The following is a 27,063-nucleotide window of genomic DNA, read 5'->3' as shown; positions in this document are numbered from 1 at the left end:
TCGCAGTCCTCTTTATAACAGCCCTTAACAGTTTTCAAATATGTTATCAGGTCCCCCCTCCATCTTCTTTTCTAAAGACAAAACAGGAACAATTTTTAAAAATCTTTTCCCCATAGGTCAGGTTTTCTAAACCTTTTATCATTTGAGTTCCTCTCCCAGAATTGGACACAGTACTCAGTTGAGACCCCATCAGTGCTGAGTAGAGTGGAACAGTTACCTCTGTGTCTTACATACGATACTCCTGTTAATACACCGAGAATATTAACCTTTTTTTCACAGCTGCATCGCATTGTTGATTCATATTCAATTTGTGATCCACTCTGACCCTCAGATCCTCTTCAGCAGTACTACCACCTAGCTCGTTATTCCCCATTTTGTAATTGTGCATTTGATTTTTTTTTTCCCCTTCCTAAGTGGAGTATTTTGCACTTGTTTCTATTGAATTCCATCTTGTTGAATTCAGACCAATTCTCCAATTTGTCAAGATCATTTTGAATTCTAATCCTGTCCTCCAAAGTGTTTACAACCCATCCCAGCTTGGTGTCCTTTGCAGATGTTTTAAGCACATCCTCCACTCCATTATTCCAAGTGATTGAATGAAAATATTGAATACTACTGGACCCAGGACTGACCTCTGCAGGACTCCCCTAGATATGCCCTCCCAGTTTGACACTGAACCACTGATAAGTAGTGAACCACTACTCTTTCAGTATGGTCTTTCAACAAGTTGTGCACTCACCTTAATTTCATCTAGACCACATTTCCCTAGTTTTTTTGTCATGTGGGTTAGGGGAAGGGCTGGACAAATACATTTATTACTTACCCTTTCCTGCTGCTTTTACATACTGTGGTTTGTTCACAGAACAGACCCTGTAATTGCTCTCAGCTGCACTGAATAATGCAAGGAGAGAGCTGAGTGGCTCAATCATTGTTCCAAATGTTTTCAGAGTCAAGAGGATGGCATGAACAGGACTGAGTGTAGGGTAGGCAATGGGTGGTCAGATAGGGAGTAAAATCAGTAAGCTACAGTCTGACACTGATACTTCCTGAAAATCCTGCTTCCTGCATAGATTATGCTGACTCAGACCTCACTGTGAAACCTCCCTGCAGCTGGACAGAGCAGTGGGTTCAAAGCTTCTTATGTTCTAAGAGATAAGAGAGCAAAGATGGGTGCAGTGACCTCTTAAGTGACTTGCATGGTCCTCTTGTCCACACCTGTGGTGTCTAAGGCAGGAAATTTGCCTGTCTGTATCATAAAGTGCCATCTTTTCCATGGTGGTATAGAAGTAATTTTAACTATATTGAGGTAGGTTTCAGAGTAGCAGCCATGTTAGTCTGTGTCCGCAAAAAGAAAAGGACTTGTGGCACCTTAGAGAGACTAACAAATTTATTTGAACATAAGCTTTCGTGAGCTACAGCTCACTTCATCGGATGCCCCTTACTGAATGTGTGGGCCCCTTACTGAATGAGGGAGGCAACCTAGTGACAGAGGATGTGGAAAAAGCTAATGTGCTCAATGCTTTTTTTGCCTCTGTCTTCACTAACAAGGACAGCTCCCAGACTGCTGCACTGGGCATCACAACATGGGGAGTAGATGGCCAGCCCACTGTGGAGAAAGAGGTGGTTAGGGACTATTTAGAAAAGCTGGACGTGCACAAATCCTTGGGGCCGGACAAGTTGCATCCGAGAGTGCTAAAGGAATTGGCGGCTGTGATTGCAGAGCCATTGGCCATTATCTTTGAAAACTCGTGGCGAACGGGGGAAGTCCCAGATGATTGGAAAAAGGCTAATGTAGTGCCAATCCTTAAAAAAGGGAAGAAGGAGGATCCTGGGAACTACAGGCCAGTCAGCCTCACCTCAGTCCCTGGAAAAATCATGGAGCAGGTCCTCAAAGAACCATTCCTGAAGCACTTGCATGAGAGGAAAGTGATCAGGAACAGCCAGCATGGATTCACCAAGGGAAGGTCATGCCTGACTAATCTAATCGCCTTTTATCATGAGATTACTGGTTCTGTGGATGAAGGGAAAGCAGTGGATGTATTGTTTCTTGACTTTAGCAAAGCTTTTGACACGGTCTCCCACAGTATTCTTGTCAGCAAGTTAAGGAAGTATGGGCTGGATGAATGCACTATAAGGTGGGTAGAAAGCTGGCTAGATTGTCGGGCTCAACGGGTAGTGATCAATGGCTCCATGTCTAGTTGGCAGCCGGTGTCAAGTGGAGTGCCCCAGGGGTCGGTCCTGGGGCCGGTTTTGTTCAATATCTTCATAAATGATCTGGAGGATGGTGTGGATTGCACTCTCAGCAAATTTGCGGATGATACTAAACTGGGAGGAGTGGTTGATACGCTGGAGGGCAGGGATAGGATACAGAGGGACCTAGACAAATTGGAGAATTGGGCCAAAAGAAACCTGATGAGGTTCAATAAGGAGAACCCAATGCACAGCTACAGACTAGGGACCGAATGGCTAGGCAGCTGTTCTGCGGAAAAGGACCTAGGGGTGACAGTGGATGAGAAGCTGGATATGAGTCAGCAGTGTGCCCTTGTTGCCAAGAAGGCCAGTGGCATTTTGGGATGTATAACTAGGGGCATAGCGAGCAGATCAAGGGACGTGATCGTTCCCCTCTATTCGACATTGGTGAAGCCTCATCTGGAGTACTGTGTCCAGTTTTGGGCCCCACACTACAAGAAGGATGTGGAAAAATTGGAGAGAGTCCAGCGAAGGGCAACAAAAATGATTAGGGGTCTGGAACACATGACTTATGAGGAGAGGCTGAGGGAGCTGGGATTGTTTAGTCTGCAGAAGAGAAGAATGAGAGGGGATTTGATAGCTGCTTTCAACTACCTGAGAGGTGGTTCCAGAGAGGATGGTTCTAGACTATTCTCAGTGGTGGAAGAGGACAGGACAAGGAGTAATGGTCTCAAGTTGCAGTGGGGGAGGTTTAGGTTGGATATTAGGAAAAACTTCTTCACTAGGAGGGTGGTGAAACACTGGAATGCGTTACCTAGGGAGGTGGTAGAATCTCCTTCCTTAGAAGTTTTTAAGGTCAGGCTTGACAAAGCCCTGGCTGGGATGATTTAATTGGGGATTGGTCCTGCTTTGAGCAGGGGGTTGGACTAGATGACCTCCGAGGTCCCTTCCAACCCTGATATTCTATTCTGTGATTACTGATACCTGGAGACAGTGTGCCAGGTTCTGATCCCACCTACAAACATTCCTGACCATGGCAGGGATGAGGGGCAGCTGGAGTTCTGCTCTTACTACACGGGGTAGAATAAGGGTTTAAGTTCTCTGCTCAAATGCCTCCAGCATGCCTCATGGGCATTGCACGTGTTTGTATTTCTTTGTGATGGAGACATATAGGGAGGAGGGGACTGAACTTAGTCCTGTTCTGCTTGCAGTTGTGGGCACTTAGTGCTGAAGTGGGCAGTTTCAGATTCTTGATCCTTATTCCAGAATTGCACTGGCTCTGATTAATCAGTCCCTCTGTGTCATGCAGAAGTCCACAATCACATGAAATGTGGCGAAGTGGCAGGGGGGGAAGCATTGGGGAGAAATATTCCCCAGTGACTCACCAGAACTGGGGGCAGCAGAGTTTCCTCCTGAGCCTACGCTCGCTGTTGCACAATGCTGCTTGTAAACTCTTCTTCGTTAGCTGAGGAGTTTTTTATATCTTAGGTTCTGATGTGGAATGAAGCAATTGCTCTGTGAGCTCATATCCTATCTGTGCCTCCCTATCTGTCCTGGTTGGATACAGATTTCAGAGTAGCAGCCGTGTTAGTCTGTATTCGCAAAAAGAAAAAGGAGTACTTGTGGCACCTCAGAGACTAACCAATTTATTTGAGTGTAAGCTTTCGTGAGCTACAGCTCACTTCATCGGATGCATAAAAGTGGAAAATGCAGTGAGGATGTTTTTATACACACAGACCATGAAAAAATGGGTGTTTATCACTTCAAAAGGTTTTCTCCCCCCACCCCACTCTCCTGCTGGTAATAGCTTATCTAAAGTGATCACTCTCCTTACAATGTGTCTGATAATCAAGGTGGGCCATTTCCAGCACAAATCCAGGGTTTAACAAGAACGTCTGAGGAACGGGAGGGGGGGAGGGGGTAGGAAAAAACAAGGGGAAATAGGTTACCTTGTATAATGACTTAGCCACTCCCAGTCTCTATTCAAGCCTAAGTTAATCGTATCCAATTTGCAAATGAATTCCAATTCAGCAGTCTCTCTCTGGACTCTGGTTTTGAAGTTTTTCTGTTGTAATATTGCAACTTTCAGGTCTGTAATCGATTGACCAGAGAGACTGAAGTGTTCTCCGACTGGTTTTTGAATGTTATAATTCTTGACATCTGATTTGTGTCCATTTATTCTTTTGCGTAGAGACTGTCCAGTTTGACCAATGTACATGGCAGAGGGGCATTGCTGGCACATGATGGCATATATCACATTGGTGGATGTGCAGGTGAACGAGCCTCTGATAGTGTGGCTGATGTTATTAGGCCCTGTGATGGTGTCCCCTGAATAGATATGTGGGCACAGTTGGCAACGGGCTTTGTTGCAAGGATAGGTTCCTGGGTTAGTGGTTCTGTTGTGTGGTATGTGGTTGCTGGTGAGTATTTGCTTCAGGTTGGGGGGCTGTCTGTAGGCAAGGACTGGCCTGTCTCCCAAGATTTGTGAGAGTGATGGGTCGTCCTTCAGGATGGGTTGTAGATCCTTGATAATGCGTTGGAGAGGTTTTAGTTGGGGGCTGAAGGTGACAGCTAGTGGCGTTCTGTTATTTTCTTTAGTTAGGCCTGTCCTGTAGTAGGTGACTTCTGGGTACTCTTCTGGCTCTGTCAATCTGTATCTTCACTTCAGCAGGTTGGTATTGTAGTTGTAAGAATGCTTGATAGAGATCTTGTAGGTGTTTGTCTCTGTCTGAGGGGTTGGAGCAAATGCGGTTGTATCACAGAGCTTGGCTGTAGACAGTGGACCGTGTGGTGTGGTCTGGGTGAAAGCTGGAGGCAAGTTTGCAGATGACACTAAATTGGGATGAGAGGTAGATACCCTGGAGGGTAGGGATAGGATACAGAAACACCTAGACAAATTGGAGGATTGGGCCAAAAGAAATCTGATGAGGTTCAACAAGGACAAGTGCAGAGTCCTGCACTTAGGACGGAAGAATCCAATGCACTGCTACAGACCAGGGACCGAATGGCTCAGCAGCAGTTCTGCAGAGAAGGACCTAGGGGTTACAGTGGACGAGAAGCTGGATATGAGTCAACAGTGTGCCCATGTTGCCAAGAAGTCCAGTGGCATTTTGGGGTGTATAAGTAGGGGCATTGCCAGCAGATCGAGGGACGTGATCGTTCCCCTCTATTCGACATTGGTGAGGCCTCATCTGGAGTACTGTGTCCAGTTTTGGGCCCCACACTACAAGAAGGATGTGGAGAAATTGGAGAGAGTCCAGCGAAGGGCAACAAAAATGATTAGGGGACTGGAACACATGACTTATGAGGAGCGGCTGAGGGAAATGGGATTGTTTAGTCTACGGAAGAGAAGAATGAGGGGGGATTTGATAGCTGCTTTTAACTACCTGAAAGGTGGATCCAAAAGGGTGGATCTAGACTCTTCTCGGTGATAGCAGATGACAGGACAAGGAGTAATGGTCTCAAGTTGCAGTGGGGGAGATTTAGGTTGGATATTAGGAAAATCTTTTTCACTAGGAGGGTGGTGAAACAGTGGAATGCGTTACCTAGGGAGGTGGTGGAATCCCCTTTCTTAGAAGTTTTTAAGGTCAGGCTTGACAAAGCCCTGGCTGGGATGATTAGTTGGGGATGGGGATTGGTCCTGCTCTGGGCAGGGGGTTGGACTAGATGACCTCCAGAGGTCCCTTCCAACTCTGATATTCTATGATTCTGTGTAGGTAGGAATAGTGGTCAGTAGGTTTCCGGTATAGGGTGGTGTTTATGTGACCATTGCTTATTAGCACCATAGTGTCCAGTAATTAGATAAGCTGTTACCAGCAGGAGAGTGGGGTGGGGGGAGAAAACCTTTTGAAGTGATTAAACACCCATTTTTTCATGGTCTGTGTGTATAAAAACATCCTCACTGCATTTTCCACTTTTATGCATCCAATGAAGTGAGCTGTAGCTCACAAAAGCTTATGCTCAAATAAATTGGTTAGTCTCTAAGGTGCCACAAGTCCTCCTTTTCTTTCTGGTGGGTATAGTAGGCTTCTGGGGTTTCTGCTGCTAATCTTTTTGCTTTTCCATATTTGCTCTCTTGTTGCTGCTGCTTTGTTGCTTTGCTGATGCAGTGATGGATACAGGTAAGCTGGGTGTTTTTTAGCACATTTCTAACATTCCCTTCCTTCCTGTATTTCAGTGATGCTTGGCTGCACGGTGTGTCTAACAAACATGTAGATACAGTGCTGTTAAGTGTTTCTTTGGGGAACCCTGCAGTAACAGCACTGAGGGTCCAGACTCCCGTGAGTGACTGCTGACCACTGGCTGTTAAAACTCTTCCTTTCTCTAAACCCATCCCTGATCCTAGTCTGTGTGTGGCTAACAAACAGTGATAGGTAGGGAGGAAATTACCAGTCTCTGCTGATTACTCTTCTGACAGTTAGCCCTTAGTGAGAAGATACCCTTGGGCCCTTCCCTTGCTAGGAATCCTACTTCCTCCCCTGCTCCTCCCACCACCTTCCTCTCCCTCAGCAAAACAAGCCCCCTCCCTAAGCACGCAGCAGGCAGCTGGCTTTTTCATTCTGGCCTGTCTTCCAAAAAACATGATTACCTTCCCACACTGGGTCCTCCCTGCCCTGATGCCTTCCCCTACTAGTTCTTAGCACAAGGGCAGAATTGGAAACCAGCAGCAGAGGGAGGCACAGCTAGAACCCCAGGGCAAGGGAGGGGAGAAGATTCCTAGCTGGAGGTTAACAGGCAGGGGAAGACTTACTCCTCCTCAGAGCAGGGTCAGCAGATTCTTAGCAGTCAGAAGCCTCTCTGCACTCTGCTGGATATAGTGCCACTCTTTGGCCATTGCTCTATCCTGTAAATTAGCCAGTTTCCAGGTACCATCCTCCTGGGAACTAGCTACTGTTAGTTGTTACTGCTTCTTGGAAATTATGAAAAATATCATCCTGGCTAGAGTGGACAAGTGTGGCATATCCATTGTAACACACTTTTTTGCCTTCTGGGCTACTGTTGATCTGGGACTCTGAGCAGTAAATAGGACAACACCATCATCCCCTTAGTCTGAGGCTAGCAATGACTGGCCTTAGTGGATAAAATGACCAGTCGTTATGAAACAGGACCTGCTGCTGTTTTCTCTTACTGCTGAGTCCCATTGGGGGACTTTGACATGTCATCTCTTTTCTCTGCAGTGAGTCTCTATACCTCCGTTTTTGGGGTGTTGCAGCTGCTCTGCTTGATGACTGCCCCCATGATTGGATACATCATGGACTGGAAGCTGAAGGAGTGTGATGATGGTTCAAAAGAGGCTGACGAGAGTGATGTTAATCAGTAGGTAGCACATATTGCAGGGTCCAATCTGATATCTTTAATTGACCCAATTAAACTAAACAGATCTAATTCTGTTGTAAACTGATGAATATGAGTCCATATAGGGATTTGCACCAATTAAACTAAACTGATTGCCATAAATTATTTTAGTTAAATGATGCAACTTCTGTTTGTAGATGAGGCTGGAGTCTCAGGTACAGGCCAAGACTCAAGTATGCCAATGTGGGGATTTTGGTTTCTTGTATCCTTTAACTTCTCAGGTTCCTAGCTGAGAGTTCTAGTTGCTACTGCACTGCCTGTGTGATATATTCCTTGCTTTCCTTCCAGAGATGGCAAAAAAAGGAAAAAACGTGATCGCCAGATTCAGAAGATTTCCAATGCCACAAGAGCTTTTGTGTTCACCAACATACTACTAGTTGGATTTGGAATTACCTGTCTCATTCCTAACCTGCCCTTGCAGGTGGGTATTTCAGAAAAGGAGTTTTGTACTGGAGGATTCCTAGCATAGGCGCCGACTCTGTGGGTGCTTCAGGGCTGGAGTACCCATGGAGAAAAATTAGTGAGTGCTTAGCACCCACTGGCAGCCAAGCTCCTCTGTCTTCCCCACCGCCAGCCCTCCCAGTGTCTCCTGCCCACCACAAACAGCTGTTTTTGCAGCAAGCAGGTCAGCTGGGGTGGGGGGGAGAGCGGGATCAGGACACATGAGGGGGAGGGGAAGAGGTGGAGTAGGGGCTTGGGGGAAGGGGTGGAGTCGGGGTGAGGCCTGGGGTGGAGGGAGGGTAGAGGAGAAGTCAGTGCCTATGGTTCCTGGGCTAAATGTGCAATGAAACAATAGGGACAGGCTAAGACAAACTGGGTCCCCCTTGGCTCTGCCTAGTGCTGTGGCCAGACTCCCCATGCCATGGCTACACTATGGCTCTACCTCTATGTGGTGGGTTGGTTGGCTCTTCCAGTAGAGCCGTGATGCAGCATTGGCCACCACATTCAAAAATCCTGAGTCAGAGACTCAAAAACTAGAAGGCAAATAAACAGACCCCCAATGTTTACTACTTGTAACTCTGCTTTAAACCAGTCTACTAGCTTTTCTTATTAACCACAAAAACTAGAAACTTACTTTTATATTAAATGAAATTTGAGACTCTCCATAATCATCTGAGTCCAGAAGCTGGAGCTTTAGGAAAACTCATGACTAAAATCGCTAGAGTTGGCAACACTGAGGAAGGGGTTGGTAATGGTAGAGATGCATCTCCAAGCAGAGTCCTCTGCTGGGCTAGTCTTGGCAGGGTCCCCCAGAGCAGTGAGATTCAGAGATAATCCAGTTAAAGGTATTGGGGCAGTTAACACCTTTTAGAATTGTTGCTTTAGGTGCTCTGCAGGCTCAGGCAGATGTCACTGAGTTGGTCTGTACTGTGTTCATGTTTTCAGGCCTTTATAGTCCTCATACTTGCAAATAAACACACACTTTCATGTAAAATAAATAAATAAACCCTGAGATTTAGGCCTAGAGCACCAGCTCTTGTCAGTAGTGCCTTTTACTAATCCAAGTCTGAGCTACAGATAAGCAGGAGGTTCCTGGAAAATCTGTAAAGCAGAACAGTATGATACCTGCACAGACTCCACAGTTCAAGTCGTGGGCCAAATGTTGTCCTCAGTTACACCCTTTAGTGTCAGTGGGGTTATACATATGTAAATGTTTGGCCTGTGGTATGCACCTGGAAGAGGCATGAAACATCAGGAGACAGGACTTTGATGACCTCTCGAGTTTCCATCCAACCCTACATTTCTATAGCACAAAATGCACTGGGAGGATGCCAGCTGCTCCTCTCCTCACACACCCCTCCCTCCCCCCCCCCCCCCCCCCCCCCGCACACACTGAATGCTTTTTTATTTTTCTCTCAAAGCTGTTAGAGAGGATCAAGCTGGAAGTGAGTGAATAAAGCTAAGGAGAGAGCAGGCATGCAGATCTGTCTGCTCTGTTGAAATTTGGCATTTCCAGTAATGGAAGAACCTGAACCATTGTAAAACCTGAGGATACACTTTCAGAACAGCAACCTCCCTTCTGCAGACAGACTGAAGTGTGGGATATACTCATTGGCAGAAAGGGGAACTGTAACTTGGAACAAATTCCAGGCAGAGTTAGGAACTTGGGGTGAAAGCATTCTAGGGTACAAACATGATAATGTTAACAGAAGATTAGGGCGTGGTGTCCTGTTTCTTAGTGTTGGGGAGAGGGTACTGACTTGTTGGACCACAGTTCTTACTAAAGAGAAGAGGAAGAAAGATCTTAATTGTAAGTGGCATTCAGCCATGAGGAGTACCAGAAGGCTGATCTAAAGCCCATTGAAGTAGATAGGATCAGGCCATGTTAACCAGTTAGATCCGAGAGTGTAATCCATATGCTTCTATTATATGGAACCTTTAAACCAGATTGCTCTTCTGCTGCAATTGTCAACATCTCAGCTGACATGTAACAATTTTCAAGAGAAAAAGATAAGTCAGGTTCAGAAAGCGCAATGTGCCATCATCTCAGACAAACTGTCTGTCTCTCCTTGCGCTGACCCTAGTGTGTGAGGGAGCTTCGTTTCTGGAGCTGCTTAGGCCTGTCCAGGAACTGGAGGAGCAGCAGTTGCAGAGGTGGAGTGGTGGTTTTGGACTGCTATTCAGCATTTTTTCTGCTTCTTTCAGATCCTTTCCTTCATTTTGCACACAATTGTGAGAGGATTCATCCACTCAGCAGTGGGAGGCCTCTATGCAGCTGTGTAAGTCTAACCTTGCTCATATACAGCACGTGACTGGCCTGAGGGTTTGCTTACTCAAAGAGCCAGGGTGGAAGGGACACATGATGGTGAGATCCTGCTGTCAGAGGGAACAACCGAGTCTACTTATGGCTTACTCTGGGTCACCACAGGACTTGGCAGCAGGACTGCTGTGTCCATTACTTTCCTTGCTTGTGCCTAATGCTGACCTGTAGTTACTTATTGCAGTGAAACAAGCACAGATATGCTTAATGTGGACCTCAGGTGCAATTCGTCCTAAACTGGCTTCACCATCATATGGGTTAAAAAGCTTGAAAACTTTAGCTAACTCGCCCTAATTATGAGTAGATATAGGTACGTCTTGATGAAATATTGGTCAGGGCACTCTGACTTCTGGAGCACATAGCTCTGGTCTCAGAGCAGACTAGCTGTTTCTAGACATTTATCAGCTTGTCAGAGCATTGCTCAAAATAAATACATAGTTAATGAGGCCTACACACCTTTACCCGGTAGCGTGGATCATCCATTCTGTATCCAACATATAAAAGTTCTCAATATATATACATCAGTGTTCTCTTCCAAAACTAAAAAAAACTTATGTAACAATGGGAAGATCCATTTCCTCTGACCTGAACTCTTGGATTGAGAGACAAAAAGATCAATAACTTTTGCTATAACTTTTTTTTTTTAAAAAAACCTAACTGCCTGGACTCAAAAATCCATTAGTAAATCTATCTGGGGCTTTGCTTGCAGAGGTCTTCCTCTTTAAGTTCCATGGTAGCTTTTAACAAAGATGTGGAGTCCTCTGCTGTGTTGATATCTGTCAGTGTAGACAGTAGTCCACTTGTCCATTGCAACTTCTGAAACATCCTGGTTTAAACAGTTTTCTCTCAAACCTGATTTAAAAAAAAAAAAAATGTTGAAGTTTTGTCCAACCCCACCTCTTTTTCTAAGAGTCAAATTAAAAAATTGCACAACCGTGGAAAAACAAAGACATTAACCTGTCCCAAGACTTGCTTTTTGTAAGTAATATCTACTACTCAACAACTTTCCAGTCAACAATATAGTTGAATTTGACAGAGGATCAGACTTTGTGTCTAAATAAGAAAACATGTCTGGCACATACTAACCTGTTGTACAGGGTTTTGGTGATTTCCAGAGTGAGTTAGTTGTTGTGCCCAGATGAGCTGTGGGAATGAAACTGATGGCCCAGCCCCAGATGTTGGCTCAGATGGATGTACAATTTGAAGAAGCCCCTATGAAAACCTGTTGTTTTCACCCTTTTTTGTTTCCTTTGCGTACTGAGAAGCGCTCCAAACGGGCCTGTGCTGATGATGGCACTATGTTTAATCTGCAATTTTGTGTGTTTAAAAAAAACAAACAAAAAAACCCCCCAACCCTATATTCGAAAATTCAGGTGGAGAATAATCCAGAGAAGAGACACTTGGACCCTGAATTGCACTGCCTTAAATGCCAATCTTAATACACATAATATTCAAACACAAGGAGACATTCCTGAGTTCTGTACAGCTGAGCTGTGAGCTAGGAACCTGCTGCTGGGAGAGATGCCCAGTCTGGTCCCCTGAGTAGCACAAAAGATTCAAGGTGGTGTGTGGTAATTTGCTTTCTATGTTGACAGATACCCCTCAACGCAGTTTGGCAGCTTGACGGGACTGCAGTCTTTGGTCAGTGCCCTCTTTGCTCTTCTGCAGCAGCCCTTGTTCCTGGCAATGATGGGACCATTGAAAGGAGACCCTCTTTGGGTAAGAGAGGGAAGAGTAAATATAGTCTGCCCCAAACTTAGCATGAGGGGTTGGTGGTGAGGTCCAGTTTCATTTTGTTGAAAAGGAATCCCTTCCTCACAAATCAACCAAAATGAAAGGGATTCTACGCACAGACCTATGGTCGTCAAATACACTGCTCTCCTCAGACTGTGACCAATAACTGCTCTAGAGGAAGGCAACTTGCCCACCCAAGCGCAATGCTGTTTATTTCTGGGGTATGTTTTTTTTTTAATAGTCCTTCCTAATTAATGCCTGCACAGACCAGACTGTCTTATTAAACTTCTCTTAACTCACATTACCTTTAATAAGATGTGTGGTTAAATTTAATGAGCCCTGTGTTAAATCGAGCCATAGTTTTGGCTGATGCCCTGTGCCTGGGCATTCCAGGGCAGATGATTCTTTATACAAGCAGCAGTGAGAGTGCTGGAATCTGACCAGTGATTATATGGGAAATGGGGATGAGGAGAACCCTGTTCACACTTCCAGCAGCATGAGACTGGTGTGGATTGCTGACCCAGGTCTGAAACCTGGTTGTAGGGTCATAGGGCTCATGTTCTCCTTGAGAGGTCGGGAGTAAGCATCCATAAAAATGAGGAATCAGATGTCTTTCCTTTGGGAGTGCTGGCAGTGATGCTGGGCCCCTCTAGGAGATGTTCCTTTCCTGTGCAGATGGCGGTATTCAGAGGCTATTCAGCAGCTCTCAAATGTGTTAGGAATTCTGTATGTTCCTAGACCTGTCCGTTTTGTCTTTGTCTGCCCTAAATGCCTTCAAGAAGACAGGCTGGATTTTTTTCTTTCTAGAAGCTCATTATTTATACAGTGAAACACCACAACCACCAGTATAAATGGACAGGATCTAAGGAGGGGAAGGGAAGGAAAGCTGCAGCATTAATTTCTGTTGCCAGTTCATGTGCAGTAGGTGTAGTGAGATCATTTTTTAGGTGGGAGTCTCGCTCTCTCCCCTTGACAGTGAATGCAGCAGAACTACGCAACAGTGAGCTGCAAGCCACAGGATTCCCAATGAGCACTGTGTTTTGGTTGCTGCTTGCACTAATCTTAAATTGTGAAGGTCAGGTATCTGTCCGGGATGGGGGCTATGTGGGGTTTCTCACTCCAACCCTGCCTCAGGCAACTTGCTTAAAGCCCTGAAACAGAGCCGCTTAGAGGGGGCAAGGATAGATTGCATCAGAAGGATTTCATGGCTCTGTTGGAGGTGCAGCAGGAAGAGGAAGCCTGCAAGCAGTCTCATGAGTGAGTGGAGTCAAGCTAGACAGGAAGAAGCTTAATTCCTGGGTATGATAGCCAGCTCTTAGGAAAGCCACCACTACAGATGCTGGGTGTACTCCCACTAGTACTTAGCTCAACTGCAGGGCCAGCAGTGTTGGCATGGAACAGTCCCAATCCCCTTCTCCTTCCCATGAGCATAAGAGATTGAGAAAATGTCAGTGCTATAGACTGGCTGAAGTCTGTAATAGGGCAAGGCAGAGCAGTCACAGCCGTGGCTTTCTGTATAGCAAAGAAATTCTTCAAACATGGCACTGACTGACCTGCTTTTGCAGCATTTACTAGCAGAATCTGCATAGAGAGCTATGGGCAACGTTGTATAACTAAAATCCCCCTGTAGGCTGTTGCAGATGTATTGAGCAGGGCATCTCTCATGTCCAGCATGGGTGGGTGAAATAATGAGGCCCTGGGGCTGGCTTTTAGGTGTGTGTCACTGGATTATCTCTCTTTCCTACCTATCTAATGCTGCTTGTCTCTGTCCTTGTAGGTGAATGTGGGGCTTCTTGGAGTGAGTATGCTGGGCTTCTGCCTGCCGGTCTATCTGATCTGCTATAAACGCAGGCTAGAAAGAGAGAAACAGCAGAGAAGTGACGATGCCAAACTCTTCCTCAAAATCAATGGCACTCCCAATGAGGAAGCCTTTGTTTAAGCCAGTGCTTCAAACACTGCCTCCTCTTCACGAGTTCCCCTACCACTTCAATGGGTCTACCTCTGGCCCAAGTCATGATCCTTCTCTCCATGCTCTGCCAGCTTCACACAGCATGATCAGCTGCCTTAGAGTGAAGACGGAGTATGTTTCTAAGATGTATATACCAGGAGGAGGCCTCCCTCTTCTTCTTTCCTTTTCTAAAAGCTACACAGATCACAAATTGAATGAGCTGAAGCCTGCCCTAACTGGCACTGTCTTGGCTGCAGGAGAATGACATTTTACTCACCATTACCAAGCTTGGCTACAGGACTGTAGTCCCTTGCTTGAAAACCCTGTGCTGTGAACATTGGAAAGGGGAATTCGTGCTGTGTCTTCAGAAGTAGATTTTCAGTTCATTGCTAAACACTAATCTCTGATGCTGAAACTTTTTCTCCATATAATGTAAAGAGATGGTTAGTGAGCAATGGATTCTGCCACATGTGCCAAAATGAAGGGTCCAGTTGACTGTTCTTCCCCCTCACCACCCTCCAGCAGCCTGGGAGTCCTCTACCCCAGCCTGTAAGCTTTGTCTACATGGTAAGATGTCTGCTGTCTTGAACCATTCAGCTGGAAATTGGACCTTGTCTTAAGTGCTTTAGGAAGTGTTGTCTTTCTTCTCCTCTCCCTGCAGTGGCCCTAGGAGAGGAGCAGCAGCTGGTAGTTTGGAGATAATCTTTGATTAGAGCTGAAAGGCTTTTTCAAAACTGGGTCCTATGGTGCAAAACAACTTTCTGTTTCTAGGTGCTGGTTTTGTTGATTTGTCTTACTGTTGAAAAGAACCAACAGTGCAGAACTGGACTTGCATGTAGTAACTGGATCCTGTGACCACATGGAAGATTGACATGGTTAGACAATTTCACTAAGTCTCAGCAGGACCTCACAGCAGTAGCCTCTTAACCTCCTGTGCTCAGATAACAGCCCCCTTTGAGAGAATCCAACACTCTGAACTGCTGAACACCAACTTACCTGTAGCTGACCAAAAGCTTCTGGTTGGCAGAGCAAGAGGAGCCTCCTAGGATGTCTGTGCTCTTTCTGGACAAGACAGATAGAGATCACTGACTGTGTGGTTGGGTAGACTTCACAGAAAAATAAGTGGACTTGGGGGTACCCGAGGAGGTCTCTGCTCAGACATGGAGGGGAATACAAAGGGAATTCTTGACCTGCTTATCTCTTCTAGCCATGCCTTTCCTGGGCCTTGTCTACACTGGACTTTTGTTTTTCCATAACCTTCCTGCTATTGCTATCAGTGACTCAGCTCTACAATAGGAGCACTAGTGCACACAGGCTGCCTATGTTCCATCTCGACCTGCTCTGAACAGGGTTACACAACCCTGGGTAAAGGCCTGTGGGTGGTATGCTTAATACTCCTATTGGCTGGGCTGAGCTGAGCTAGTACTTGTGATAGTGGGGAGATTATGGAAAACCCTGAGTCTGGTGTTCTATAGCAAATGCAGTAGTGGTGCTTTCTCAGTCTTACAGTATCTCCAATGCCTGGCACAGGGGAGAGTTTCTTGAACGTCCCCTCTGAACCAGGCAGGAAAAGCACAAGACTCTGCTGTCACTGTCCAGTAACTCCAAACTGGGATTAAGAGACAATGGTGCATCTGTATGCTCTGTCGGAAGTGACCTTGGATCTGGGGGGGAAGAGGGAGAGTTTGTCAGAATGGAAAGCTAACAGCTTTGCTATACAGGATTAAAACATTCAGGTGAGCAGACTACCCGAACCCTTTCCATTTAAAGAGTAAGCTCTGAAGGTATTGTGAATGGCACCATGGAAAAGAATCACTTTGTTAGAATCCTTAACAGACTCATCCGGTTAGTTAGGTTGCCAGTGCATAATGATTGAGCAGCAGCGCCCTCTGGTGTTACTGTATTGTAAAATCCCATATGCTATTTACAAAACAATGACAAAACATTTATTTCAGATCTGCTTGCCTGTTTTGAATAGATTCCTGCCACTTAACGAGTATATTTTAAACACTTGTGGGTTTTTACATGTTGCCTTCATCAGTTGTCACACTTCAAAAGCAACCATGTCTTATGTTTTAATACTGCATCAATGCAAAAGTACTTTATTCTATTCTGGTGGCTTCTTATAAGTTTGAGGAGCTTTGGAGATGTGTTACTGCCCTTTTCAGCTTTTTTTTTTTTTCGTGTCAAGCAACAATTAGGGAGCACAGCTCAACTTGGCAATTTAGGTCTTAAACAGTAGAGAAAAATTTGCATATGTGCTTGGAAGACATACCAGCAGTAATTTAATTTCCTTGTAATAAGAGTATTTCTGGATGGTTTTCTGTAGATTTCTGCATCCTGTACTGCCAAGTGTTGCTACACCTAAATGCTCTGATATTGCACACCTGCTCACTCCAGGACTGTTTACTCAACAAGGAAAGATCAGCTCACATATTGCATCAGATTCTTAGTAAAATCTTTGAGTTGGAATTGTGGCATGAACTGCAGTCAGCTCATCCCATCAGCTTTGGAGAATAATGTGGTAAAGACAGAGACCTAATTTTCAAAACTGGCTACTGATTTTAGATGCCCAATATGAGAGAGTTTAAAGGGGCCCAATTTTCAGAAAGTGTTGAACACCCACCCTCCCTAAAGCAGGCCCCTTTAAACTGTCTCTGAGCATCCAGTTAGTGAGTGCTTTTGAAAATTGCAGCCAGAATCCTTAGTTCCATGCCTTACAAATGCAGACAGTCTGAGAATCGCAGCCTGCCAGCTGCATGACCTTACAGCTTACTGCATGACCTTACTGCATGGAAACCTTAACAGGGGTCTCAAATTCATTAGAGGAGAGCCCAAGATTCCATGTTTAATCATGGTAAGGGGACTAGGATATAAATTTGGGGGGGGGGCATATTCCTCTTGATCCACAGCAGAGACCACACTAATGTTTCTGGGAGGCTTACACAGAAATCGGGTCAATACAGCCTTTATGGAGTAACTAAACATTTATTCTTGCATTTACATCCCCACTGCAATGACTAATTCCCTCCTGTGGAGGGCTTCTCTCCAACCCTATTCCATTTGCTGAAATGATCAGCAATGCAATCATTAACATACAGTATGTTGACATTGATGTGTGATCTCTAGGCTTTAGAACTGATACCCTATTCACTTAAATGGAAGGCAGAGGAATTCTGCACTCATTTAGGCTAGAAACATCATTTACCAAAAAATTAAACTGAGATTGTGGGGAATCTAGTTACGGTGCTCTCATGAATTAAAGTTACCTGGATCAGATCTGTCCACAACTGTTTGATACCCTAGCTTTATAAGATGCTTTAAAATATTTAATATTGTAAAGGGCTCAGATACCATGGTGATGAGTGTGGTATAAATGCTGAGAAACAAGAGACTTTCATGTCTATATGTAAAGGTCTAACAGGACAACCAAAATACTCTCATCCCTACAGTGGTGAATATGGTCCTTACCTGTGTATCATGGAACTGTATTCTGCCAGGACGCTCATACTTAACATGTCTTGCTATCCTAAATTAAGCTGCCCATGAACATGTTTCCTTAACAGCAGAGTGAGTTTAATGAGGTATTTGTCCTCAGTCTGTCCAGCAGCATGATCCAGAGAAGAAACCCTAATACGCGTGCACAGCCCCTTTAAATGCATTAATGTTGAATTCTGAGCAAATGAGTTGCATTAATTTCATAATCTCCAATTGCTAGAAAAAAAACGTTTTCTAGCGTTCAGATGCTTTCTGTGCATCACTCACAACTCCATGCAGTTCCAATCCAAAAAGACACAGCTCATCTCATCAGTGTATGTCCCCTGAATGTCTGAAAACAGAACACCACCCTCGTCTGCAAATGCTTGTTGCTATGATGTGGATGTGTCTCCAAGTCTGTTTAAGTGGTGCCTGTATAGAAGGTGTGCCTGCATTTTGGGGTGACTCCTGGCATTGATAGGGGTACTTTTTTGGATATGATTGGTCTTTTTATTTAGGATTCTGAAAATCAAAAGCTGTATTGAAAACAGGCTTTAATGTATAACTGATTGGCCAGTGGATATTTGCAGAAAACAAAGGCAAACTTTGCTGAGAGTTTCATTCTGACCTAAACACTTTTGCAGTAATTAATATAACAGCCCCTAACATAGTGAGAGTGGCCTCTACTCCACAGGTCTTTTAGAGGAAAACTGCAAAATAATGAGATTATAATTAAAACATCACTAAAGTATGGGTAAAGTAGAAAGCTTCCATTTTGACAAGCTGACTAGTTTAGGAGACAAAATACAGAGACAAACATTGGAATGCAGGACAAAGCAGATACTTACAATATTTTTGTAGCTACACCTTTCAATTATACTTTCCTGGCTGCCTGTATCCACATGAATGTGTATTGTTATGAATTTATTAATCTACATCACTAGATAAGTGCTTCTGCTGGGAAGTGGCAGTAAAACAGCACCTTTCAATTAAAACTTCACAACATTCACTTCTGTGGAACTAACTGAAACAGTGACTGCTTTTATAGATACATATTCTTATCTACCCCATTTCTGTGCTTACTTCAGCACCCACTGTCCTGCACTGTACCCAATCCTTTTCTTTCTGTTGTCCTCTTTTTTTCACATTCTTGGAACAACTTCCCATGTGCCAAGCAAACCTCCCTTTACTTCCTCTAAAACCATTTCTTCTCTTCACCCTTGAAGCATTAATCCCCTCCCAGTGCTGTGTGCATTCCTCTTATGCCTTTTGTATTTGTCCGAGTTATACTGTATGTTCCTTGGGGCAGGGTCTGTGTCATCTTATGTGTTTGTAAAGTGATGTGTATTCTTACAGTAATCTAAATAATAAATATGGTATTAAACTAATCAGTATAGTCTTTTTGAGGCTGAGCATCGTAAAGGTACCACCTTGATCTCTTGGGGGGGGGGGGGCAGGAGATGTAAGCATAGGCATTACACAACACCTTCTGCCAAATGGCTTGTACTGCAGTTTAACCAAAGAGGTACTTGCCCATCCTGTCTTTCAAGCTAATGAAAAAAAGCCAGACTTCAAATAAAATTAAGGTCAAAACCATTGAGGTCAGAATTAGGACCTCCCCCCCACCCCCCTCGAGAAACATGAGCGGATCTTGTTTAGCAATAATTTGTCAAGTTTGCATCAGACCCAGCATGGTGCTGTTGGGTGCATTGCTGCTCAAGGTACCATTTTTCAAATCAGACATAGACTTGGTCCTGACCTCCATGTAAGTGAGATGACAACTTTTGCAAGAGTATGCATTGTTAACCCCAGTACTCTTGCAAAATTCTAGCTCTGGCAATTTTTTCTGTCTGTAGTCCCCTATGCTGAAATAGGGTACAGGTTAAAGACAAGACAATTGGGGGTGTATATGTGTGTTCTCTCATTGAATGCCAAATCCTTATTGGGACTTCTTGAAGGAAATGGGAAATGTAGTTCACACCTTTACTGCTATATGTTCTTAAAAAATAAGTATTTGGGTACTTTTTATTTAAAATCAAAATAAACTGTTACTATGTGGGACAATTTTCTGTGTAGCTGACTTAACAGAGCCCTGTACTTTAGAAGGCTGGTACCTTCATAAATAAAAAGTGCATGCATTTTTTTTTAAATTTAACATAATAAATGTGGCTTCTATAGAAGATATTCTAAATCATAGCTTTATTTCACTGGGCCTGGCTGCAGGATGGGGTCATGGTTTTGGCATAAACAGATGGACTTTGAGAATAGTTACTGATAGCCAGTTATATGCCCTAGCTTGCAGTCTTTTTAACACAACAACGCTTTCTTACTTTAGTGAGAAGACTGGGATTGGGTTCAAAACTAGAATAATCTGAGGGATGTGTAAGTATCTACACTTTTTTTAAAAATGGGATCCTGGCCCTTCTACCATTTGTGATTGTGTCATATAGAAGGTTGCTGTTATCAAGATAATTCCTGAGCTAATGGCTGAGTGTTGGGTTAAAGTGTTGTGTGCTAGGTTTGGAGGGTGTGAGGATATCTCACGCAGACTAATCTGCAGCAATATCTCTTGAGTTTGTAGGAACTCAAGTCTCAACTGCCAAGTAGTAGAATCCATCTGGGCTTTAGTGTGGCCAGAACTTTGTTTGTCTCACCCCATGCTCTGACTTTGCTCTAGTATTGCTTTCCCCATGTGCTTGTAAAAAGGGATTTCTTAGCACTGCTTTGATCCCAGCTTTAACTGCCAAAATCCCCACACATACAAAAGCTTCAAGTAAAGATAACGAATGTAAGTCTATATCACTATTTTGGAAGGCTAACGTGGTTAGGTAAATTAGTGTAAGCTGTGTGTGGTTCTTGTAGTCTTTATAATACATATAAATTTTGAGCACACAGAAGGCTGGTTTTATGCTAAGTTTCTTCTAGGTAACTTCCAACTAAGACTACGGTAGGTAATAGATTTCCCCACCGGTCTGAAATAAGATGACCCTATTGTAGCTGCAGGGAGAGGAAAGCATGATCTGTTTTGGAAGAAAGGTGTGGCTTGTTACCATACTCTCCCCCCCACCCTTCAAACTAGACTCTAGATATTTACCAGTTCATTTTAATGTAGCAGCTGTGTGGTGACTGTGTGAAAGGAATGCCATGATCTTCCCTGTAGTATTTGAAGTTTGCTTCACAGTTTGAAGGTGTCATTGCTGTTACAGGCCCTTTGAAAGGTGCATGAAGTGTAGTGCTTTTGTGCTGTCTGTAGAGACTTAAATGAGAACAATATACCAAACTGATTAAAGGTCCAATTTGCTAACCTTAAAACAATACCCCTGCCTATAAGACTCTAACATGGGGCTTTTGCTTCACTGTAGCCCAGATGTCTGAAGTAATAAGTACTTCTGCTATACCCCTAACTTCCATACAAGGTTAGCCCCTGCAAGAGGGCTTTGATGCCTCAACAATGATCCCTCTGGCCACTTGAGGAGTGATAGGGGCTAGGACTCTCTTTTTAAGGCTAAACGTCTTCACCCTGAAAGACTGTGGTTCTAATCACAGAACTGGAAGGGACCTTGAGAGGTCATCTAGTCCAGTCCCCTGCACTCAAGCAGGATTAAGTATTATCTAGACCATCCCTGACAGGTGTTTGTCCAACCTGCTCTTAAAAATCCCTAATGAGGGAGATTCCACAACCTCCCTAGGCAATTTATTCCAGTGCTAACCACTCTGACAGGAAGCTTTTCCTAATGTCCAACGTAAACCTCACTTGCTGCAATTTAAGCCCGTTGTTTCTTGTCCTATCCTCGGAGCTTAAGAACAAATATTTTTCTCCCCCCTCCTTGTAACAACCTTTTATGTACTTGAAAACTTATGTCTCCTCTCAGTCTTCTCTTCTCCAAACTAAACAAACCCAAATTTTTTTTTCAATCTTCCCTCATAGGTCATGTTTTTCTAGACCTTTAATCATTTTGTTGCTCTGTACTTTCTCCAATTTGTCCACATCTTTCCTGAAATGTGGCACCCAGAACAATACTCCAGTTGAGGCCTAATCAGCACAGAGTAGAGTGGAAGAATTACTTCTTGTCTTGCTTAGAATCATAGAATATCAGGGTTGGAAGGGACCTCAGGTAATCATCTAGTCCAACCCCCTGCTCAAAGCAGGACCAATTCCCAACTAAATCATCCCAGCCAGGGCTTTGTCAAGCCTGACCTTAAAAATATCTAAGGAAGGAGATTCCACCACCTCCCTAGGTAACGCATTCCAGTGTTTCACCACCCTCCTAGTGAAACAGTGTTTCCTAATATCCAACCTAAGCCTCCCCCACTGCAACTTGAGACCATTACTCCTTGTTCTGTCATCAGCTACCACTGAGAACAGTCTAGAGCCATCCTCTTTGGAACCCTCACGTAGCTGAAAGCAGCTATCAAATCCCCCTTCATTCTTCTCTTCTGCAGACTAAACAATCCTAGTTCCCTCAGCCTCTCCTCACAAGTCATGTGTTCCAGTCCCCTAATCATTTTTGTTGCCCTCCGCTGGACTCTTTCCAATTTTTCCACATCCTTCTTGTAGTGTGGGGCCCAAAACTGGACACAGTACTCCAGATGAGGCCTCACCAATGTCAAATAGAGGGGAACAATCACATCCCTCGATCTGCTGACAATGCCCCTACATATACATCCCAAAATGCCATTGGCCTTCTTGGCAACAAGGGCACTCTGTTGACTCATATCCAGATTCTCGTCCACTGTAACCCCTAGGTTACAATACTCCTGCTAATATATCCCAGAATTGTTTGCTTTTTTTCCCAACGGTGTTATACTGTTGACTCACATTTAGCTTGTGATGCAAGATGACTCCCAGATCCCTTTCTGCAGTACTCCTTGCTTGTCAGTCATTTCCCATTTTGTATGGGTGCAACTGATTGATCCTTCCTAAGTGCAGTACTTTGCATTTGTCCTTCTTGAATTTCATCCTATTTACTTCAGACCATTTCTCCAGTTTGTCCAGATCATTTTGAATTTTAATCCTATCTTCGAAAGCACTTGCAACCCCTCCCAGCTTGGTATCATCCGCAAACTTTATAAGTGTACTCTCTATGCCATTATCTAAATCTTTGATGAAGATATTGAACAGAACCGGACCCAGAACTGATCCCTGCGGGACCCCACTCATTATGCCCTTCCAGCATGACTGTGAACCACTGAAAACTACTCTCTGGGAACAACTTTCCCACCGTTATGCACCCACCTTATAGTAGCTCCACCTAAGTTGTATTTCCCTAGTTGATTTAGGAGAAGGTCATGTGAGACCGTATCAAAAGCCTTACTGAAATCAAGATATACCACGTCTACCGCTTCCCCCCCTATCCACAAGGCTTGTTACCCTGTCAAAGAAAGCTATCCGGTTGGTCTGACATGATTTGTTCTTGACAAATCAATGCTGACTGTTACTTATTCACCTCATTATCTTCTACGTGTTTGCAAATTGTTTTCTTATTTGCTCCATTATCTTTTTGGGTACAGAAGTTAAAGACAACCCTGGGAATTACAGACTTGTCAGCTTATTTCCCTTTTTATAGATGGGCACTATATTTGCCCTTTTCCGGTCTTCTGGAATGTCTCCCATCTTCCATGACTTTTCAAAGATAATTGCTAATGGCTCAGATATCTCCTCAGTCGGCTCCTTGAGTATTCTAGGATGCATTTCATCAGGCCCTGGTGATCTGAAGACCTCAACTTGTCTAATTTTTGACTTGTTCTTTCCCTATTTTAGACTCTGATCCTACCTCATTTTCACTGGCATTCACTATGTTAGACTTCCAAACACCACCAACCTTCTTGGTGAAAACTGAAACAAAAGTCATTAAAAGCACCTCTGCCATTTCCACATTTTCTGTTATTGTCTTTCCCCTCCTCATTGAGTAATGGGCCTACTCTGTCCTTGATCTTCCTCTTGGTTCTAATGTATTTGTAGAATGTTTTCTTGTTACCCTTTATGTCCCTAGCTAGTCTGATCTCATTTTGTGCCTTGGCCTTTCTAATTTTGTCCCTACATACTTGTGTTGTTTGTTTATATTCATCCTTTGTAATTTGACGGAGTTTCCACTTTTTGTAGGACTTCTGAGTTTTAGATCACTGAAGATATCCTGGTTAAGCCAGGGTGGTCTCTTGCCATACTTTCTATCTTTCCTACGCAGTGAAATAGTTTGCTCTTATGCCCTTAATAACATCTCTTTGAAAAACGGCCAACTGTCTTCAATTGTTTTTCCCCTTAGACTTGCTTCCCATGGGATTTTACCTACCAACTCCGCGTTTGCTAAAGTCTTGAAATCCATTGTCTTTATTGTGCTGTTCTCCCTCCTACCATTCCTTAAAATCATGAACTCTACCATTTCATGATCACTTTTAGCCCAGTTGCCTTCCACTTTCAAATTCTCAACCAGTTCCTCCCTAATTGTCAAAATCAAATCTAGAACAGCCTCCCCACAGTAGCTTTCTCCACCTTCTGAAATAAAAAATTGTCTCCAATACGTTCCAAGAATTTGTTGGGAAAAATAACACATCAGGACACAGATTATCCAATAGATGTCTGGGTAGCTGAAGTCCCACATCACCACCAAGTCCTGTGCTTTGGATAATACTGGGTGATTATAAAAAGCAGGGGAAATGGGAAGGCTCTCCAGGCTCAGGCTGCAAACACACATGCCTTCTTAATACTTTTGTCTCCCCTACCGTCAGTCCTACCCCCTAGGGTTGGCTTCCTTCTTTTGTTTTTGCATGTCCCCTTTCAGAGGTACTGTGAGATATCAGTGCATGAGAGGTAGCCCTGTGCCTCAAGGCATCAGATGGTGCCGCTGAAGTAACTGCTCTTGCAGCAGGCATATTCAAGCAGAGCGTCTTCCTTGGACCTTGAGTGATTGGAATTGGACCTTCATCGATGAGAGGTCTCTTGAGATTAGGATTTATGCGGTGATCAATGCTCTTCTTCAATTCCTTGATGGGAGACGTGTTTACTCTTTTTTGAAGTCTTATTATCCAGGGTTGCACATGAAGCAGCAAAAGTGACTGAGGATGTCTGTGACATAGAGGCTGATGTATAGGGTGGTGGGGAGAGCAATCCCTTGTGAGCTAGGATATGCTCCATTACTATCATCTTAAATCTAGCCTTCCTGTCCTTCTTGGATCTGGCCTGAAAATCCCGACAGACCTTGCGTTTGGCAGGGTTGTAGGAGTGCCTCAAATCTCGCAGGCAGCTGGAATGCCCATCACTGTGGGGAAAGGACGTGTGGCAAGTCTCACAGCCTTAAACCCTGTGTCTTGGTCATAATTATACTCCTAACACAGAAAATCGGGGAAGAGGAAGGAACCCTGCTTCTTCCCAACCCCAACTAACAGAAACTGAAACAAAGGTAAAATATAAATAAAGTAACTACTCACACACACACACACAATTTACATGTTAAGATAGGGAGCTGAATACAGCAGGCAGCAGAACTCTCTATGAACTGCAGGTGGTTGAGAAGGAACTGACTGGTGGTGGGCTCATATGTTTCCTTGTTCATAGCATGATGCACTGTTCCGTGCAGCCATTAGCCTGAAAACGCTACTTTGCAGTCACTGGTTGAGAATGCACACGTGTATGCAGACCTGTCCCTAGCCTATGCAGCTGCCCTTGGGGGGGCTGTGTGGGGCCCCAAGCCTCCATTGGGGGGCAGGAGCAGGCTTGGGGGGCCAGGGGAAACCCACCCCCCAGCACAAGCCAGTGGAGCGGGTTGGAGACAGGTCACTCCACTTCCTGCCGCCTGGTGAGTGCAGGGTGGGCCTGACCCCTGCTGCAGTCCTCAGAGGAAGGGCTGGAGTGGGGGTGGGAAGGGGCGGAGCAAGGGCTACGGGGAAGAGGCAGCGCAGGGGCTGGAACAGCACACAGCTGTGTAGGGCACCAGGAAATTTATGCAGCTATGTACTTTGTGTACGGGTAGGGACGGCCCTGGGTGTATGCATCCTACGGTAGAACACCCACAGGGACACTATACTCAAAAGAAGGACATTCCAATAACTACACCAGTGTGGGGAAAACTTGCTCAGTGACTCCTTTTCTTCCAGGTTAACATCATGATCATTCTAGTCATTACACCCAAGTAACTGCACAACCAGACCCCCACACTGACAACGCTTCTCAGTGCCCGCACACCAAAGTACCCACTAACCCTATTACAGAACAGAAACTCATGGACAGGCTCAGGGACAGTTCTCCTAAGGAATAACATTACAGATTGATGAGAAACATTTTATTTCCCAGAGTCAGTTTACACTAAATAACCAAGGTCAAGCTTTTGTTTCAAAAAGGGTTTTAATGAGTCAAACATAACTATTATTGATGATAGCTGTGTCATTGCAGAAACAGCCTCTAACCTAACATTTTTTATGAGATTAAAATGATTCTCTGTGCTAGTGGTCAGGTTCTGACTACCCTGATCATGTCAGGGAACTGGCCAATGGGAGTGCAGAGTTGGTGCTCAGGGCCGGGGCCCGGGCCCCGCTGCCTAGAAGCCAGACCTGCTGCTGGCTGCTTCTGGGGTGCAGCACAATGTGGAAAAAGGTAGGCACTAGTCTGCCTTAGCTGGACAGCACCGCCGACAGGACTTTTTAACATCCTGGTCGGCAGTGCTGAACAGAGTGACCCAATGCCTTCCTTTGAAAAACACTGCACTGGGCTACTGGGTATAAAGGGAGCACTACCACCACTTCCTCTGTGTTTGTGCAAGTTAGCCACGCTCTGACATCACATACCAGATTGGACCCTAGGCACTGAGGGGACTTTACTGGTGAAAACGTAGGCACCTGGGGAATTCAGGCACCTATAGGGTTGGGCAAGATGAGTGGATGGTTCGGAGGTGCAAACTTTTGGTCTCAGGTGCCTAAAGTGGCAGTTAAGCACCTAACCCCTTTTGTGGATCTGGCAGTTGGTATGTGGTTGCTTAACATGGGGTTTTCACAGTGATTCTTAGAGTGTTGACAACTCTTAGGATATTTGCTCTTTTTCTTAATACACCAGCTATTGGGAACGTGAGAATCTCAGCATTCATTTAAATAAAAAAAAGTTTATAGCCCTCTTGGTTGTGAAGAAATGCTAGAAAAACATGACCCCAATTGTAACCTAAAAGCTCAAAACCCAGCAGGCAAATAATACTCAGAGTTTGGCTTAAATGCCCCCACAAAGTGTCAAGATTTCTGGGGCCTTTTTTTGGTTGACTGCTTGGGGTTACTGATACTGCAGCTAACATGAAGCTAAAAGATTAACTACAGAAGCAAGTTACTCTTTCCAAAGTTATCCTAATTGCTATTTTTACAATACTTAATGACCAGGCACCCAGGAACCAGCCTGTGCGCCAGCTGAGTTGGGAGGGGGAGACAGGAGAGGGAAGAGCCATACTTGTTGTGGAAATGAAAAAGGGATAAAGGGGATTTGGACACATATCTTAGTTTTCTTAGGAATAGAGCAAGAGTCAGGCTAACTCTAATAACACAAGACTTTAAGGCAGGGCCTGGGCGAGTGGGAAGCGAGTGGGAAAACTGTAAGAGATGCTGTTAGATAAGAATGGAACACAAC

The 27,063-nt window shown here is 44.5% G+C and overlaps 1 protein-coding gene across 1 annotated transcript in view; it reads left to right on the top strand.

Moving 5' to 3' along the window:
• SLC43A2 (solute carrier family 43 member 2) overlaps positions 1-19,547 on the top strand; it is a 52,868-nt gene extending 33,321 nt beyond the window's left edge. Inside the window, exons 9-13 of the mRNA XM_077836657.1 lie at positions 7,368-7,506; positions 7,834-7,966; positions 10,192-10,265; positions 11,902-12,025; positions 13,818-19,547. Coding sequence (XP_077692783.1) covers positions 7,368-7,506; positions 7,834-7,966; positions 10,192-10,265; positions 11,902-12,025; positions 13,818-13,979 — 632 coding nt within the window. The 3' untranslated portion in view covers positions 13,980-19,547. The remainder of the gene's footprint in view (positions 1-7,367; positions 7,507-7,833; positions 7,967-10,191; positions 10,266-11,901; positions 12,026-13,817) is intronic.
• Positions 19,548-27,063: the final 7,516 nt, after the last annotated feature.

Source organism: Eretmochelys imbricata, chromosome 17 (assembly GCF_965152235.1).
Source record: "Eretmochelys imbricata isolate rEreImb1 chromosome 17, rEreImb1.hap1, whole genome shotgun sequence".
NCBI lineage: Eukaryota > Metazoa > Chordata > Testudines > Cheloniidae > Eretmochelys > Eretmochelys imbricata.
The sequence above is the reverse complement of the archived record's forward strand: the minus strand, read 5'-3'. Positions and strand labels throughout refer to the sequence as shown.